Source organism: Papio anubis, chromosome 9 (genome assembly GCF_008728515.1).
Source record: "Papio anubis isolate 15944 chromosome 9, Panubis1.0, whole genome shotgun sequence".
Lineage (NCBI taxonomy): Eukaryota > Metazoa > Chordata > Mammalia > Primates > Cercopithecidae > Papio > Papio anubis.
The window spans coordinates 66,233,399-66,252,729 of NC_044984.1; the positions used below are offsets into that span (position 1 = coordinate 66,233,399).

The 19,331-nt window shown below is 36.5% G+C and overlaps 1 protein-coding gene across 6 annotated transcripts in view; it reads left to right on the top strand.

Annotated features, from left to right (window-relative positions):
• Nucleotides 1–19,331, top strand: part of TBC1D15 (TBC1 domain family member 15) — an 82,478-nt gene that overhangs the window by 35,560 nt on the left and 27,587 nt on the right. For 4 of the 6 annotated variants that reach the window (XM_009181208.3, XM_009181211.3, XM_003906781.5 and 1 more), the window contains exons 4-8: nucleotides 4,927–5,065; nucleotides 9,246–9,456; nucleotides 17,613–17,715; nucleotides 18,715–18,765; nucleotides 19,077–19,274. In XM_009181208.3, the coding sequence (XP_009179472.1) occupies nucleotides 4,927–5,065; nucleotides 9,246–9,456; nucleotides 17,613–17,715; nucleotides 18,715–18,765; nucleotides 19,077–19,274 (702 nt within the window). The remainder of the gene's footprint in view (nucleotides 1–4,926; nucleotides 5,066–9,245; nucleotides 9,457–17,612; nucleotides 17,716–18,714; nucleotides 18,766–19,076; nucleotides 19,275–19,331) is intronic. The other 2 variants (XM_009181210.3, XM_003906780.5) reach the window with 1 other exon arrangement.

Here is a 19,331-nt window from a genome sequence, read left to right on the forward strand (position 1 = left end):
AGCCATATATGAGGATTTCAATTTCTCTATATCCTCATCAACACTTGTTATTATCCTTTTAATTTTAGTAAACCTAGTGGATATGAATTTCTGTTTGTTTCCTAGGGCTACTGTAAACAAGTCACAAACTGGGTGACTTACAGCAGTCTTAATTTATTGTCTCTCAGTTCTGGAGATTAGAAGTCAGCAATCAGGGTATTAGCAGGATGGGTTTCTTCTGAGGGCTGTTAGGGAGAATCTGTTTGTTGTCTGTCTGCTAATTTATAGTAGCATCAGACATTCCTTGGTTTGTAGATTGTGTCCTCTGTGTGTTTTCACATCATCTTCCATCTGTTCATGTCTATCTCTGTGTTTATCCCCTTTTTATAAGGACATTAGTCATATTGGATTAGGGCCCATCCTGATAATCTCATTTTAACTTGATTACTTGTGTTAAGACCCTATTTCCATTAGGTTGATGCAAAGGTAATTGAGGTCTTTGACATTGCTTTAATGGCAAAGACCACAGTTACTTTTGCACCAACCTAATAAATAGAGTCACATTCTGAGGTAATGGGAGTTAGGACGTTAATTTATCTTTTTGGGAGGGGGCAGCACAATTCAAACCATAACTGAAGTTGTATGTTGTTGTATGTCGTTTTAATTTATATTTTCCTAATGACTAATGATGTTGAACATCTTTTCATGGGATTTTTGGCCACGTGGTGTATACAGCTGTCCTCTGGTATCTGTGGGGTATTGGTTCCATTCGATGCAGCATAGTACTTGATGCACAGCAAATTCGAGTGTTACCTTTTGGAACTTTGTGGAATTCTTTTTTCCTGAGTATTTTAGATTCCGTTTGTTGAATCCACAGATACAGAACCCATGGATATGGAGGGTCAACTGTATCTTCTTTGGAGAAATGCCTGTTCTAAATCTTTTGCCTATTTATTTATTTATTTATTTATTTATTTATTTATTTATATTTACTATTATTTTTTTGAGACGGAATCTCGCTCTGTCGCCCAGGCTGGAGTGCAGTGGTATGATCTCAGCTCACTGCAACCTCTACCTTCCAGGTTCAAGCAGTTCTCATGCCTCAGCCTCCCAAGCAGCTGGGATTACAGGTTCCTGCCACCATGCCCAGCTAAGTTTTGTATTTTTAGTAGAGGCAAGGTTTTACCATGTTGGCCAGGCTGATCTCAAATCCCTGACCTCAAGTGATCTGCCCACCTCAGCCTCCCAAAGTGCTGAAATTACAGACGTGAGCCACTGCGCCTGGCTGATTTTGAAGTTTTGCCCCAGGTTTTCTACTTTCCGTCATTGATGTTAAGTCTAATGCATTCTAATTCCTGATTCCATGTTATGTGTTTTTTGTTTTTGTTTTGAAATCTCTCTAGAAGCTTTTAATTATTGTCTTTTTGTTTCTAGTTTTATGTTCTGGTTATGTGCCTTTGTGGATTTGTTTTTTTAATACATTGTGCTGGGTACTTGAGCTCTTTTAATATGGAAACTTCTGTCTTTTTTTTTTTATTTCTGGGAAATATTTTTGGTTTATTTTAGTGATGATTTCTTCTTCATTTTCTGTTTTCTTTCTTTCTGGAACTCTTTACACTTTCTGGATTGGTCCTGTAATTTTAAAATCCCCTCCCCTTCCTTCCTTCCTTCCTTCCTTCCTTCCTTCCTTCCTTCCTTCCTTCCATCCATCCATCCATCCATCCATCCATCCATCCATCCATCCATCCATTTATTGGTCTGTACTGTTTTCTAGGAAATTCACTCTTCATTTTTGCTATAATTTCATTACTAACATCTTTCTTGTTCTGAGTGTCCTCATGTCCCCTTTTTTTTTTTTTTTTTTTTTTTTTGAGGGGGGGTCCTGCTCTTTTGTCCCCAGGCTGGAGTGCAGTGGCTCGATCTCGGCTCACTGCAAGCTCCGCCTCCCGGGTTTACGCCATTCTCCTGCCTCAGCCTCCCGAGTAGCTGGGACTACAGGCGCCGCCACTACGCCCGGCTAATTTTTTGTATTTTTAGTAGAGACGGGGTTTCACTGTGTTAGCCAGGATGGTCTCGATCTCCTGACCTCGTGATCCGCCCGTCTCGGCCTCCCAAAGTGCTGGGATTACAGGCTTGAGCCACCGCGCCCGGCCTCATGTCCCCTTTTAAAGGAATGACATTAGCATTCTGTTCTTTGTGGTTGTAATATATTTTCTTATTACTGAGGAGTTTAAGGATAGCTTCTTAGATGTTTTTCATCTCCCTATGTAGTCCATTTCCCTCTAGTGACCTTTTGCCCCACCGCCACCTCATTTCATTTGAACTGTTTTCTATAGATAACTTGCCTTTGATGTTTGTTGGTTATGTAGTGCGGTGCTCATATTTAACAAATTTAAGAGCAGATGCACAGAAGTGATTATATTTTCTGTAGGTATGGATAGGCCTGGTAATAGTGAGACTCTTCCTGGGGTGCATGGCTAAGCCGTTTCCTTGGGGAATCCTTAATGTCAAAATCCATGTCTTTTTGGGCTAGTAGATTTGAGAAGAATCTGCCGATTCCTGGCTGGAGAGGGTAAGCTTGCATGGCAGTATTCTGGCAAATGAGTGGAGAAAAAGGGCTGGGAGTCTTGCCAACTTCTTTGTATAGGTTGACTTTCAGTTAATTCTCCTGATTTAAAGAAATTATTCCTTTGCTCATTGTGCTTGATTTCTCCTAATTTAGAGATAAATGATGTTTTCCAAAACTCCAGTCTTTGGAACTTAGTTGTCCTGTCTTCAGGTTGACCTTTTAATCCTTATTTCCCTGATTATTGGTGTGACCTACCAATTTGAGCCTTTTTGTATGCAGAGTTGGTAGAGGGAGGTAGAAGTCAGAGAGAGAGGTGGGGAACAGAATGCTTTTGTAGATGCTTCTTAGCTTTCCTCACTACTGACGATAGAGTTAATAGGGATGGTGGTGAGGTTTTTTTGTTTGTTTGTTTCTTTGTTTTGTTTTGTTTTTGGAGAAGCAGTCTCTTTCTTTCATCCAGGCTGGAGTGCAGTGGTGTGATCTTGGCTCACTGCAATCTCCGCCTCCTGAGTTCAAGCGATTCTCGTGCCCCAGCCTCCCGAGTAGCTGGGATTACAGGTACCCGCCACCACTCCCAGCTAATTTTTGTATTTTTGGTAGAGATGGGGTTTTCCCATATTGTCCAGGCTTGCCTTGAACTCCTGACCTCAAGTGATCCGCCTGCCTTGGTCTCCCAAAGTTCTGGGATTACAGGCACGAGCCACTGCACCGGGCCTGAGGGTTGATTTTTTAAAAAGCTAGTCAAACAAGGAGGGCTCCCTGAGAAATGACATTTGAGGAAGAAACTGGAAGAAAAAACAATCTATTTTATAATTTAATTTGTTCAGTTTCCCTACTGTTTTTCAGTCTGTTTCCATTTCTTATATCTTAATTTTTCTTGTGCCTTTGTAGTTTCTTTTCATTCTAATTTTCCTTTTTCCCTTTTAAAAAAGAATTATACTGTCTACATACGAATACAATCTTGTTGCAAAAGTTCAATAGAAAGTTGAAGCCCTGCTTGACTAGAACCTTTTCCCTTACCCCTCTCTCTCTCTTTTTATTTTTCTTTTTTTGAGTTGCAGTTTCGCTCCTGTCACCCAGGCTGGAGTGCAATGACGTTGTCTTAGCTCACTGCAACCTCCGCCTCCTGGGTTCAAGCGATTCTCCTGCCTCAGCCTCTCTAGTAGCTGGTATTACAGGAATGTACCACCATGCCTGGCTAACTTGTTTGTAGTTTTTGTAGAGATGGAGTTTTACCACATTTGCCAGGCTGGTCTGAAACTCCTGACCTCAGGTGATCCGCCCACTTCGGTCTCCCAAAGTGTTGGGATTACAGGTGTGAGCCACCTCGCCTGGCCTCCCTTACCTGTCTCTGTTTAATGTATATCTTTTAATGTAGATTTTTACCTGTACACGTTTTATTTTTATGTCTGTATGTGTTTAGAAAGACCTAGTTTGTCCTCCTGTGTCAGTAGTAATGAGCCACTGTCATCAGCAGTGTGAGACGGTCCATTTCCTCACATTGTCTTCCATATTCAGTATTATCTTTTTTAATTGAATGGAGCAGAAAATAGAAATCTGTCAGCTTGCTTTTCATTGTTACTGAAGTTGGATGTCTTTCTATGTTAGATTATTTCTTCTTTGACTTACCTGTTCATACCATTTGCCTGTTTTTCTGTTTTGATATTTGTCTATTTCTAAATAAATTGATAGGAGTTTTGTAATTTGGTTGTTTTTCTTGTCATATATTTTAGAAAAATGTTCTAGTTGTGCTATCTTTAACTTATATATAGTGTCTTTTGTTCTATATAAATTAATTTTTGATTTACGCAAACTATATTGCATTTTAGACTTTTGGTTTTATTCTCTTTAAAAATGGAAGGTTCTGTAGAACTATACATGTAAATATGTTGCTTTTAGCTAATTTTGATTGCCTATAAGAAATTATACAACCATTGATGGCTTAAATAGCCACCATTGGGGCTCTTTTCCTTAAATAACTAAAAGTTTGGAGGTTGGGAGCTTTTTGCAGTGGTTCTCTTGCTTTTTCCCTATAGTCAGAAGATGACTATTTTTAGGCAGCATGGTTACATTCAAAGCAGGAAAAAGGAAAAAAGGGATGAGGCTTTTATTATGAAAGCAAAGCCATTTTCAGAGTTGACTTCTGTTTATATTTCATCGGCAACTCTGACTGTGTGGGATTCTAATCAAGCTTCTCTTGCTTTTTTTTTTTTTGATAAAGATGATCAAGAGAGAAAAGGATAGGAAATGGTGTTCAGTTTTCCCACCAGTGATGTCGTCTGCAGCCTACCTACAAACATTGAAGCTGAGATGATGATATGGATTGAAATTAAATTTGTTTTAGACTTTAAATATTTTATATGTTGTAATTATTTTAGGACTCCAGTTCAGTTGTAGAATGGACACAGGCCCCAAAAGAAAGAGGTCATCGAGGATCAGAACATCTGAACAGTTATGAAGCAGAATGGGACATGGTTAATACAGTTTCATTTAAAAGGAAACCGCATACCAATGGAGGTATGAATTGAATCTTTTGAAATCTTAAACTGATTTGCTACAATATAATATAGTAATAAAAGTGCAAAGAAGATTCTTGAATGCTCCTCAGTGAGAAGGATGATTAATTTCTTTGGTTAATATGTATACATATCATATTTTAGTGATATTCCCTTTTCATCTCTCTTTTTGTTTTATTGGTTGTGGCTTCAAAAAAGGATTTTAAAATACTTGCTCTATTTTATAGTTATTAATGGCAGAAAATAGAACCACTTTAAAAAATTCCTTTGGCTGTCCTTCATGCACATTTTTCTTAATCTAGTAGAATTTTAATAATCATGTTATTTTATCCCAAAGTAACAGGGAGAGATGGAGTATACTACTAAACCATACCATTCTGATTTCAGCATTTTGCTGGACTCTTCCTGGCTCATTGCAGTTTTCTCTTAATATGTGTTCAGTGACTATTCTCCTTTCTACATATATACAATCATGTGCCACATAACAGCGTTTCAGTGACTGATCGCCTGTATGTCAGTAGTCCCATAAGATTATAATGGAGCTGAAAATTTCCTGTCACCTAGTGACATCATAGCCTTTGTACCGTCACAGCACAGTGCATCACCTTTTCTGTGTTTAGACATGTTTAGATACACAGATACTTAGCATTGTGTTACAGTTGCCTATGGTATTCAGTATAGTAATATTGCTATACAGGTTTGTAGCCCAGAATTTCATAAAAGAAAGAAACATTACATGGACGAGAAAAGCATAATCTGACAATAAAGATCACTTTGTTAGTAGTTCTCAGCCTTGGCTGCACATTGAAATCACCTGTGTAGGTTAGATTTTAAAAAAATACTACCAAAAATCAGACTTTAGAGATACAGCCTGGGTATCTGTGCTTTTTAAAAGGTCTTCAGATGACTTTAATGTGTGATCAGAGTTGAGAACTTCTGTGTAGCTGTATAGCTTAGCAAAAAACAACAGAGGTAAATCCTGCTTATGGCTTGACCACAGAGTGGACTTATAAAGTGATGAACAGACTTTATTTTGTAGTTATTAAAAGTTAAAGGCTGGGCGCGGTGGCTCACTCCTGTAATCCCAACGCTTTGGGAGGCCAAGGCAGGTGGATCACGAAGTCAGGAGATCAAGACCACCCTGGCCAAAATGGTGAAACCCTGTCTCTACTAAAATACAAAAAATTACCCGGGCGTGGTGGTGCATGCCTATAAGTACCAGGCAAGGGAATCGCTTGAACCTGGGAGGTGGAGGTTGCAGTGAGCCGAGATCATGCCACTGCACTGCAGCCTGACGACACAGCAAGACTCCGTCTCAAAAAAAAAAAGGAGGCATTTTCTAAGCCCGTGGGTTCATTTCTAAGCTTGAGGGTTTATTTTGAACCCTCAAGCTTAGAAATTCCAGAGGTTTTAAATGTATGTCATTATGAAGCTTTTTTATTTTCTAAAACTTTTTTTCCCCCAAAGAAAAAGCCTTTGTTTTTCTTATCTTTTACCCTTCTCATTTTTAACTTTGTACTTTTTTCTTTTTTGTGTGAGGCACAAAGTCAATTTGGGACAAACTTTTAAAAAATTGACTGTCAGACTTACTTAATTTTATACTTCTTAAGAGCATTTTCGCTTTATATTTCATAAGAGTTTCTACTGCTACATCCTTTGTTATATACCAGACAGATTAAATGTTTTGGAAATATTCCTTCCAAGAACATCAGACTGTCTCATGTTCGTTCTAGAGATCCATCCAAATAAAATTTGTCCTTGATGTTAATTCTATTCAAGGCATATAGAGATTTACTGAACTGTTCTACTTACAAGAAGAGTAGAGCTGTTTGTTCAGTTCTTCTGGTATTTAGTATTCTCATGTTAGTGTGTTGGAGATAGTTTTTACATATATTTGGTGACATAGTAAATTCATTAGAACTAAATGATTTTCTTTACATTTGCTTTGAGTAGAAAAATAGTTTGAGTTCACTCTTGATTTCTGTTTTCCTTTGTAACCATTTCTATTTCTGGCCAGCTATTTGCAGCAGACTAATTTGCAGATTACTTTTATGTTGACTTGATACTAGGTTGTTAATTGACTTATTCAACAGATCTTTCGTCTTTGACTACTTACTGACTCTTCTAGCACTGAGGATATAGCTGTGAACAAGATAAAGTTCCTGTTCTCATGAAGCTTTTATTCTAGTAGAAGGCTTAGAATATTTGTTTGTTAGGGTTTTAAATTTAAATATTTCTTTGTCAGAGCTTTAAATGTGGAAATGTGTGAGACATTTTCTTTTGTATGTAATATATGTCTCTTCTGTTAATGAGGGAAAAATCTATAAAAAAAACCTTTATTCTTGAATATGCACAAACTTCTAATAATTCATATAGCATACATATAGTGTTTAATATACTTCATATGATTTTCTTGCAATAATTTAGATAAAATACTCTGTGCCGTTGAGTAATTTAATTAAAAAAATTGTCTATATGTAGTTTTTTGGGTTTCTTTTTTTTCTTCTTTTTCCCATTGCTGTTTTTCTGTGAAATATTTTTGGTCTTTGCAGATAAGCTAGCAGTATGTATCTGTTCTAGGTAGTCTAAGTACATTCACACTTAAATGATTCATGAGTAAGTTGAAATTCTAGAACTGTTCTCACTTAGGTATCAGCTTGAAGTGGTCTTATGAGCTCTATAATATAAACACCAGTGAAACATTATGTAAAGTAGTCAAGTGGACACATGGCACTTAATCTAGTGTATCTTGTGAGTTCACTGTCCAGACTGGTGTGAAAGCTGCTAGTCATTGTATATAGATAAGTCACTTTAGCTTCCTTCAAATGATACTTGTTTAAGTGTCCATGAAATAATGATGACGCATGGTTTCCTTGCAGATAGAGGTTCTGTAAGCTGTAGATTTCTTTTTATGAGTTCAAGAGATCTTATTGGAGATGATTGCAGATAGGAAGGTGATACATACATGCAGGTCAACACTGGTTAATATGTCTTCTGATCTAGTCTAGTAAGCAGCTTCCTTCTAAGTAGTTTATCTTTGTGGGATTGGTAGTGTGGGACAGAATTAATAAAGGTCTTGAATAGCAGGATAGTATGATACTTCTTAAGAAATAACATTTTAGGAAAGGAGTTTCAGAGACACAGCTTACTTATGTTGGAGTTAAATTGTTAAAATGGTGTTTTACATTAGAAGTGAATTGTAAGTACTAGCATCATTAGTGAGAAGAAATTTTTTTTCTCTTTCAGTTTTTTTTTTTTAAATAGTTGATGTTTAAGTTGCTTGTTATCAATTATGATAATGTTCGCAAACCTGGAATTTTAGCTTCTATAACGAAGCCACAAACTCAGAACATGCTGTATTTTACATAACTATAATTTGGTTTGAACTGAGGTCTTGATTTAGTAGAAAGTTAATTTATCAATTGATTCATTATTTTTGAAGCATTCACAACTTTTTATCTTTTCATCCTCAATTTCTTGCTGTACTTTGTTTTTCTGCAAATAGAGTGTTGTATATTCACTCCAGTGTTATTTTTTATATCAGTATGCTTACTTCACTACTAAGTGTAGTGTCCTAAAAATAATTACAAAAGGAAATGAAGGAATAAAGGTTTTGTTTTGTTTTGTTTTGTTTTTTTGACTCTTCAAGAGAATTAAGCTATTCTTATTTTGGGGGGAGTAGAAAAGATGAACATTTACTGAGAATTTTCTGTATACTTGGCTTGTACTAGTTAGTTGAAAAGTATTATCTCCTAATTCTTACTAATAGAATTACAATGGGAGGTAAGTATAATTATCTCCATTTTACAAACAAAGTAACTGAGGCTCAGAGACATTCAATTATTTGCCCCATGTCATTCAGTTAGTAAGATGGTAGTACTGCAATATGAATCCAGTCCACCTGCTTGCAAAGCCATGATCAGTTTTTTTGGTCAAAGCTTATATTTTACATAGGAATAACATTTAAAAAATTTATATGTGGTAGGATAATTATTTTAAAAATCATTTTTTAAAAGAACATATAAGTTGCCATATCTAATACAGGTGGAAGCCATAATAATATGAGTGCTGTACTGATTCCCTGGGTTCAACTAATTTATGTTACGCAGTCATGGAGAGCACTGTCAGTACCTTTTAAAAAGGTGAACAAAAATATTTTGCCCCACTCTCTTGTTTTTAAGATGCTCCAAGTCATAGAAATGGGAAAAGCAAATGGTCATTCCTGTTCAGTTTGACAGACCTGAAATCAATCAAGCAAAACAAAGAGGGTATGGGCTGGTCGTATTTGGTATTCTGTCTAAAGGATGACGTCGTTCTCCCTGCTCTACACTTTCATCAAGGAGATAGCAAACTACTGATTGAATCTCTTGAAAAATATGTGGTATTGTGTGAGTAAGTATCATATTATTTTCTACTTATTGAAACTGGATCATTGTATTAATCCCAAAGCGAACTATTTTTACTTGACCTTGGGCATCAGTGACCTATGTGCATATGAGGATATGAACAGCTTTGTTTTTTCTGGGATATTGATTTATTTGGAATAACGACTGAATCATACTGTGTTATTTTAGTAATTTGAATCTGAGACTTACCACCTAATTACTGTTACAAAGAAAAGAGTAGTTTAATATTTTTTCTACATTTAAATGAATGATAATGCGTTAGTAATTTATGGCCTATATATTTACCTAATTTACCCTTTATTATGTATTTTCTACTAAATACACAGTTATACTTGTGATGTTGCAACTTTAAGTCAGGCAAGTCCTAAGTCCTTTATAAAATTATTTCTCAGTTGGACGACAGGGCCTTACCACTTTCCAAAAATCTTGTCTCTCATTTAGTTACCTGTGTGCATCTGTACATACACATGCTTCCTCACTCTTACTCTCAGCAAATATTTTTTGGGTATCTATTACATCCCAACACTGTGGTAGATGCTTCATATTTAGTAGTAAAACAGGGGTGTTCCTGGGTCTCAGAGAATTCATAGTCTGGCAATTAAAACTGAGGAACTAAGATGAAAGAAGTGTCAGCTGCTTTGGGAGTTCCTGGGAAGGAATGAGGGGCACTTAATTGAAACTGGGAGTAGGGATCAAGGAAGACTTCCTGGAGGAAGAAGCATCTAAGTAGAGACCTGAAAAATGAGTGACCATTATAAGGAAAGAGAAGGAGATATTTAGAGGGAAGCATGTTTTACAAGGGAAGAGTACAAACATGATGTAATCACACAGCAAATTAATTCAGTATTACAGGTCTGCAAAGTATGAGGAGGGGAGGGTAATACAGTTAAAGATGAGGCCAAAGAGCTGAGGTCATGTTAGCAGGTTCTTCCAGTTATCCAGGTGAGATTAAAATGACCTGAACTGGGATAGTGACAGGAAAGATGGAAGTATTGCAGTATTAGATTATAGGATTAGATTTTGTGATGGATTGGATGTATGGAGGTGAGAAGGGAGAAGTTGAGGTTTTGGGCTTGGGAGAACTGCAGGGAATGATTGCTAACTTTGTTTGTTTGTTTGTTTGTTTATGATGGAGTCTCACTCTGTCACCCAGGCTGGAGTGCAGTGGTGTGATTTTGGCTCACTGCAACCTGCGTCTCCTGGGTTCAGACAATTCTCCCACCTCAGCCTCCTGAGCAGCTGGGATTACAGGCATGTGCCACCAGGCTCAGCTAATTTTTGTATCTTTTAGTAGAGATAGGGTTTCACCATATTGGCCAGGCTGGTCTCAAACCCCTGGCCTCAGGTGATCTGCCTGCCTCGGCCTCCCAAAGTGCTAGGATTATAGGTGTGAGCCCCTGGGCCCAGCCACTAACTTCATTTATAATGTCCTCACTTTATAGTAGAATTTAACACCTTGCCTGAATTTAGATTCCATAAGGCTAGAAGTGATACAAAAACTGGGAGTCTCGACCGTGTATTTTCTGGCATGAGATTCTCCCCTACTTTGTTAATCATCTCTGGCTGGCAATAGGCAAGCTGTTCAGTGCCAGTAAGTGTAAGAAAGTCAGACCTGCTTGGTGGTATGTGGATCTTGGATCTCGAAGTGAGAACCTGTAAATAAGTTACCATTGAGAGGATGAGTAGATTTCAGGAGAGACAGTGTCATGATTGGAATAGAAGGTTATGGTTATTGAGTAGCAGGCATTAAAGACTAGGGAGTTTTAGCACCATAGTAAGCTCAGTAGCAGTGTTGTGACATAACTCACAAATGAGATCATTTGGTCTGAGACTGTTGATTAAAGCTTAATATCTAGGATAAGGGAGGAGGTAGCCCCTCTCTACTTTTTACTGATTGTATTTTGGAGAAGTAGGCTTGAACTGCAAGTAATAAACACTGCATTTTAAATGTGCTAGACTACCTATTCTGTATTAAAGAGATAACCCAGGGTAAGGAAGGGATCAGAATGGTCCTATGAAAAATATTTCATTGAAGGATGTGGTTTAACTTGAAGAAGAGAAGTTTCGATGCAACATTAAATAAAATCCAAACTTCTTCACTGTCATCAACAAGGGCCTGCCCTGTCTTAGCTCTGTTTATCTCTTAAAACTCATCTCATGCTATTGTCTTTTCCATTCTACTCATGCGGATTTCTTTCAGTTCCTAAAACCCCCTAAACTCTTTTGTGTCTTAAGGTCCTTTATGCATACTGTTTCTACTTGGAATATTTTCCCCCCTTTCTGATTCCTGAGGTCTCCATTTAATGTCACTTCCTTAGAGGGGCTTTCCACGATGCCCTCTTTCCCCATCTAATGTAGTTTTCCTGTCTCTGCTCCTCGCTATCTAATTTTCTCGTTTGCTTCCTTCATGGCACCTAACAGTATACAATAATTTTGTCTATTCTTTTGTGTTTTACTCTAGAATGTAAACTTCTGAAGGATAGGGATTGTGTCTATCTTGTTTCCATATTATTCCTAGTTCTTAGCTACAGTGTCTGGTACATAAATGTGCAATAAATATTAGTTGAATGAATAAATGGCATGATAATTATCAATTTGACAAATACTTTTTGAAAGTTTTTTGTGAGAAACAGATTGGAGATTTGCTTTATATAACTCCAAAAAGAAATTAGGAGACAGGGTTTTTCTCAGGAGGTAGAGTTTTCTATCCTGGATGGGTTCAAGGATAGTCTTGATAACCACTTAAGCAGTTATAGGGGTATATATACCTTGAATATGTGGTGTTCGTGTTTTCTTGAGAGTAGCAAGTGAAAGCTTGTTTCCTTTTCTAAATTTGTAAACAAATGAGAAGTATGAGAATCAGAGATGGGGATGGGCACATTGGCCCATGCCTGTAATCCCAGCACTTTGGGAGGCCGAGGTGGGCGGATCACTTGAAGTCAGGAGTTTGAGACCAGCCTGGCCAACATGGTGAAACCCCATCTCTACTACAAATACAAAAATTAGCCGGGTGTGGTGGCGAGCACCTGTAATCTCAGCTACTCGGGAGGCTGAGGCAGGAAAATTGCTTGAACCTGGGAAGCAGAGGTTGCAGTCAGCAGAGATCGTGTCATTGCACTCCAGCCTAGGTGACAGAGTGAGACTTCGCCTCAAAAAAAAAAAAAAATCAGAGATGGTGATGAAAATAATGTTATTAGAGGGGTTTAGACATATGGCATTATAATAATTCATCCCAGATTAGTTTTGAACTAAACCGGTTGTTGTTACTTCTTGATACCCACAGGCTTTCCTAATGAGGACAGACCACTGAGGATGTGAATGAGAGCAGAATGAAAGCACCTTCTCTTGTTGATAGGCAGATGTAAGAGAGAGGGGGAGAGAGAGAGCCTGGAAGGAATTATGCTACCCTACTCTTTCCCAATCTCAGCACTTAAGTCCCTGGGAAGGAGAGTTTCTTTAGGAGAAGTGCTTATTTCCGTTTGAAAATGTGAAGCCATGGAATGGTGTTCCTTGTACATGTTTCTTTTTTTTTTTTTTTTTCATTTAATTCAAGTATTTTTTTGAATGCCTACTGTGTCTTAGATGCAGCAGTGCTATTTTCTGGAAGGAAAGCAGTAATCAAAAAAGACATGGCCCCTGCCTTAAATTGCAGCTATAATAAGTGCTGTGAATAAGACATATGGCACTGTAAGAGTATATTAGGATAACATGTAAGTTTTCCATGTGTGGGAGTGATTGAAACTCTGAGAGGAAATGAAATCAACTAAGGGGAGGATAGAGTTGGAGGAGATGTGAGCCTAAGTGATTAATTGCACCCTTGAATGATTTGGTAAAAGAGAAAAAGCTTTGTATACTTTGTTTCTCTTCTCATTAGGCTTAATCATTAAGTTTTTTTTTGAGACCCGAGTCTGCGCTCTGTCACCAGGCTGGAGTGCAGTGGCGGATCTCAGCTCACTGCAAGCTCCCGCCTCGGGTTCACGCCATTCTCCTGCCTCAGCCTCCCGAGTAGCTGGGACACGACCTGTCACCTGTACGGCTGGGATTTTTTGCATTTTTAGTAGAGGCGGAGTTTCACTGTGTTAGCCAGGATGGTCTCGATCTCCCTGACTTAGCAGTCCGCCCGTCTCGGCCTCCCAAAGTGCTGGGATTACAGGCTTGAGCCACCGCGCCTGGCCAATCATTAAGTTTTTAGTGAACCAGGATGTGGCTGCTGTTCTTGGGGAAGGAGATAGTATCACGTAACTACTTCAAATGCTATTCTCCTAATATCAGCCACTACTTTGTGTATTGTCCTGTGACACTGGGAGGGCAATTTACTTTTTGACCCATGAATGGTCTGAAACGTGTAAAAACAGTGCATCAAATATTTTATCTCCAAGGCCCCTCCATGCTGTAGGCTGAAAATAAGTGCTCCCTCCCTAGTCTCCTTCCTGTCACAAATTATGCCCAATTGTATTATGCCATGTAGCTCACCATAGATTTTATAGAGTCCAAGTAGTAGAATAAAGCTGTTCCAGTATTTAAAAAGTCCCAAATTTATATAAGCCATCCCTCACTATCAGAATCTTTTTTGTTTTAACTTTTATTTTAGGTTCAGGGGTATATGTGCAGGTTTGTTAAGTAGGTAAACTGCATGTCATGGGGTTTTGGTGTACAAATAATTTTGTCACACGTAATAAGTATAGTATCTGATAGGTAGTTTTTCTGATCCTCTCCTTCCCCGCACTTTCCACCCTCAAGTAGTCTCTGGTGTCTGTTTTTCCTCTCTTTGTGTCCATGTGTTGTTGTTTAGCTCCCACTTGTAAGTGAGAACATGTAGTATTTGACTTTCTGTTCCTGCATTAGTTTGCTTTAGGAAAATAGCCTCCAGCTCCATCCATGTTGCTGCCAAGGACATGATCTTATTCTTTTTATGGCTACGTACTATTCCATGGTGTATATATACCACATTGTCTTTATCCAGCCTACCATTGATGGGCGTTTAGGTTTATTTCACACCTTTGCTATTGTGAATTACAAAATTCTTAAGGAGAAATTTAAAGGCCCTTGTTCTTGTTAGTTAAGATTCAAATAAGTGGAATTCCCAAAATTTTAAGTTAAAGTTCACATAAATGAAAATATCTAAATATTATACCCAATTTTTATTCTACTAGGTGTCAGCCAGGGGGTTCTCATTTCCTGTCCCTGGAACAGTTATCCTAAGCAAAACGATGTTTCCAGAGTCTTATTTCTATGGTCAAAGATTGTTTTAGAGACCACACAGAAGAGTAGTTAAGGAAATCTTGATTTCAGCCTCATTGGGATGCCAGCGGTCACCCTTCCTGTCTTCTTTTGAGTTCAAAATGAAGAGAATTAGACCAGATAACTTTTTTTATTTTTGATTAAGATAAAATTGAGGAATGTGGCTTGCTTTTGTGGCCTTGTTGTCTTCCCAATCCACTTCCTAGTGAGTTATCTTCCTAAAGAGCTAAATTTCCTCTTACAGGAGCAGGGCCTTACCATATGGACCAGCAGAGATTGCCAGTAATCTAGGAGTGGGCAACCTAGATGACTCACAAGCGCCAGGAAGAGGCCCTGCTAGGCTAGTCATGTGTAGTTCCTTCTTTCAGTCTCAACAACCTGATCTAGTCAGTGCAACATAGGCCATCTTCTTGATGCTTAATATTTTTCAGATACTTTTCTTATTTACCAGGAAAACTGTCATATTTGTTCGTGTTTGTAAGTGTTCTTTGATTTATCATCATTTAGAATGTGATGTTCACTTGGATAAAAGAATGAGCTAGGAATATGTTTTTCTTACTTTCCTGGACTAAGTTGGTTGCTAAGATATGAATAAGACCTGTTGATTCCATTAAGTTATTTTGTATATTGGGCCATTTTTACATTGATATGCAAATATCCAAGCAGTAAAATATTCCCTTAAAAAGCCAAATTGGTTGTATCATCAAACAGCACCAACCATTTAAAAGAGTAGGTTCTAGATGTAAAATTTTGTTACTGTACCTTTCTATTTTTTATTCCCAGTTTTGATTGATAATCTCTGCAATGCTGTTTATTTCTTTAGCCTTACATGTTGGTCATTCTCAATAGAAATATAAAATAATTACTGCTACATTTGGGTGTACAAGCATTGTTCAGTTTATAATTTCTGAGTTTATTATGAGGTCTTTGGGAGAGGCTCACTCCAAAGCCTAGGATATACTTCAGAATTTTCAGGAGATATGCTTCTATAGTTGTGATATTAGACTATAGTTTTCTTCAAATTGTTTAGCAGGCTGTAATAGAATTGCTGGATTAGCATCATTAAACGTTCGTCTTACTACTGCAGTGAGTTTGAAAGTCTTGAATAATGTTAGCATGAGAGATCAACTTCCCAGAATACGTATTTATAAATTAAATCAGTGTGGTGACCTGGCAGGTGGAGACATTCTGGTAATATTTTGGAATGCCAGTCTTCCTTATGATGAGCTCTTTAATTGCCTAGCAGTATAACAGTGTACTACTTGTCCATTGACTGATGTACTTTTTAAATGTTTTGTTGATTACCTTTGGGGCAGTCAGGTCTTTACTTTCTTGATATCTTCCCTGCTTCTTAGAGCTTCCTCCACCCCCCATCACAGAGTAGTAGTTACGAAAAAGAAAAGAAGGAATTTATTTTTAAAAAATATTTGTGGTTGCTTGTTGGTAAGCCAGTCATTTCATCTTCTGATCTCCAGTTTAGTGGCCACTGTTTAAGATACGGAGCCATAGAGTTATCTGAGCCCAGAGAGCTGAAAGTTGCGTATTAGTTCCTCTTTTATATGTATAGACAGTGGTTTGACTTTCATGAGCATTTTTTTATTTGGGTTTTAAAGAAATAATTTGGCTTAATTTATTGTTAGAAACAAAATAGTGCTAGCAGCACTGTGCTATGAATAAAATTTTGTTTTTTAGCTACTTTTCTTTTCTGATGCTACATTTCAAGGTCCATCGTTTAAAAAATGCCTTGTGAGAGAATCTGTAAGTCTGCCTATTAATTGTGACCCCTCAAAATATTCAGAAAAGTGAATGTTTTAAAATGTATGGTTTTTTCCTCCTATATCAAATGACTCAATCTCAGCCCTTTTTAAAAAGCCAAGGGGCTTATTAGCTACTGTTGTTGTATATGCAGATGGAGTGCTGTTTTTGACTATGTAAGAATATAAGGATCCTGTTTTAGATTTCATATTCCCTCTAGCATTACTGTTGCATCCTGTTATGTTAGAATTGAGAAGAGATAACTGTTATTAAAGATCTTATCTCAAACATAATAAACAGGAGGTGTATAGCAGCAAAATAACATATTTAATTTTTATTTTAAACATAGAAAAGTTCTGTTTATTAGAACGAAGCCATAAAACTCACTAAATAGAAAAAAGACTAGATAATTTGTCAGATGACTAGAAATTAGATGTCTGTTTTGAAAAGATTTTGTTAAATTCTGTCATTACTAAGAAATGTGAAGAGACTTGCTTCTATAGTTTAATAAGCAAGAACTAAAAACATAGTATTACCCAAACAATACGTAATAATCTTTTTAAAATATGTTCATGTGTGTGCATTTGTAATTATGGTTAGCATGATTAATGATCTTTATCAAATAACTAATATATCTTACGTTTTAAACATCTTATATTACAGTATTACTAAGCCGTGAATGAAGGTGGAAACCATTTCAAAATAAGACATATTTTCTATATGTAAATATTACATACTGATGACTCCTAATGTCTGTTTTGGCTTTCTTTAATTTTTATGATAATAAAGCCAGATATCTTGTAATGGTTTTCTACTATAATTTTAGAGAAGAATTTAGGTTCATTCCAATTTAATCCTTTTGGCTTTACCTGGAATAAAAATATACTTTGTTTGTTTTATTTATGTTATATGTAGAGTATTAATTTAGTATTTGTTAATTTTGTATTTTATGTTTCATGTAGTTTTGAAGCTCCTTTAAAATAGTTACTAAATATTTGCTAATATATTAATGGAAAACTGTTCTAGAACTGGACATTAAAATGTTTTGGTTTTTTTTTTTGTAAGGAACATTTGTGTCAGTAATTGTTTGCGTAGTAATTGATACAGTGTGTTAGTATTTTCTACAAATCCTCTTTTTTATTATAGATCTCCACAGGATAAAAGAACACTTCTTGTGAATTGTCAAAATAAGAGTCTTTCACAGTCTTTTGAAAATCTTCTTGATGAGCCAGCATATGGTTTAATACAAGTATGTTTCTTAAATCTATCATGTATTATTCTGACTGCATTATTTTATGTGCCCCCTACTTCTCATCTTCTCAGAGAGTATGCAGAATGAGACAGGTATATATATATATGTGTGTATGTGTGTGTGTCTGTGTAATCTTTTTAGAACTATTCTCTGTAATTTTACAGAAACAATAATACGTTTTCATGTTATTTGCAAGACTCAGAGGCTTCCTTGGTTCTTACTCATAAGGCAGTTTGTCCGTTTATTATAATACTAAAATTAGACATCAATAGAGTTGTATCATAACTTTTATTGATTAGGTCAGGGGTGACAGAGCAAGCCAGTTTGAATTCATTAATCATCAATTTAGGCAAAAATCTGGTTTGAATTTAAGTAGGTTGTTCTGACGTCATGACAATCTTATTCCCCTAAGAATATTTGAGTATTGTTCTTGCATTAGGCTAAAAATGTACACTTAATAATAGGCAGAAGTAAATTTAATTATCACTCAGATGACTATGTAAAGTAATGAGATGATTTATTCATTTATTTATTTATTCACTTATTCATTTAACAAATATGTGAGAGCTTGCTGTGTCCCAGCTGTTCTTTTCCTGGTTTTGAAGATGTAGAGATTAATAAGATATAGAGGGAACTTTTTAGGAAAGAGGATGAGAGAGAGAACTAAACACTATTTGAAATAGGAAATAAGAGGATAATTTTACTTATTGTGAAAATAATTATTTAATAAATAACTATTTTTGCTAAATATGAATGAGCAATTAGTTTGGGCTTCAGAAGTTACCCTAGTGCTTAACAGTAGAAAAACCTTTTGCCGTTTTCCAGGGTTGCACTGTCCCAGAATAAATTATTCTTGTTGGCATGATTTACTATTCACGTAATTAGATTAAAAGTCAGCTAATATTTAAATATGAGCTTTTAAATTTAGCAATCAAATATTTTGTGTCAGAATAGCATGGTAGTACACACTTCAAGAAATATTTTTTTTGTGTGAAGGCAGGACTGCTAGACAGAAGAAAGCTGTTGTGGGCCATTCACCACTGGAAAGTAAGCACTGCGTATGTTTTCTGATGTATGCAGATTGAGTGAAGCCTGCAAATCATTTGTTTATCTGCAATTCAATCAGTAGCATTAACTTATCATTTATTGTGCTATTTTAACCAAATGAAATGATTGGCTTAGAAAATTTAAATTTTTCTTCCAAGAAAGAAAATACAAATTTAAGATAATCTTAGAACACTCTGTTTTAGTCCTGATTTCTTTTCTTTTAAAAAGCTTTGCTTTTTTTGCCCATGTTGGAGTATTCATTTTTCTTTATTTGAATTAATAATGCTAATGTTTTTCTTCCCACTGCATAGAAAATTAAAAAGGACCCTTATACAGCAACTATGATAGGATTTTCCAAAGTCACAAACTACATTTTTGACAGTTTGAGAGGCAGCGATCCCTCTACACATCAACGACCACCTTCAGAAATGGCAGATTTTCTTAGTGATGCTATTTCAGGTCTAAAGATAAATCAGCAAGAAGAACCAGGATTTGAAGTCATCACAAGAGTGAGTAAAGATTACTATTAATATAGCTCTTATGTTTTAACAGGAGAACGTGTACTA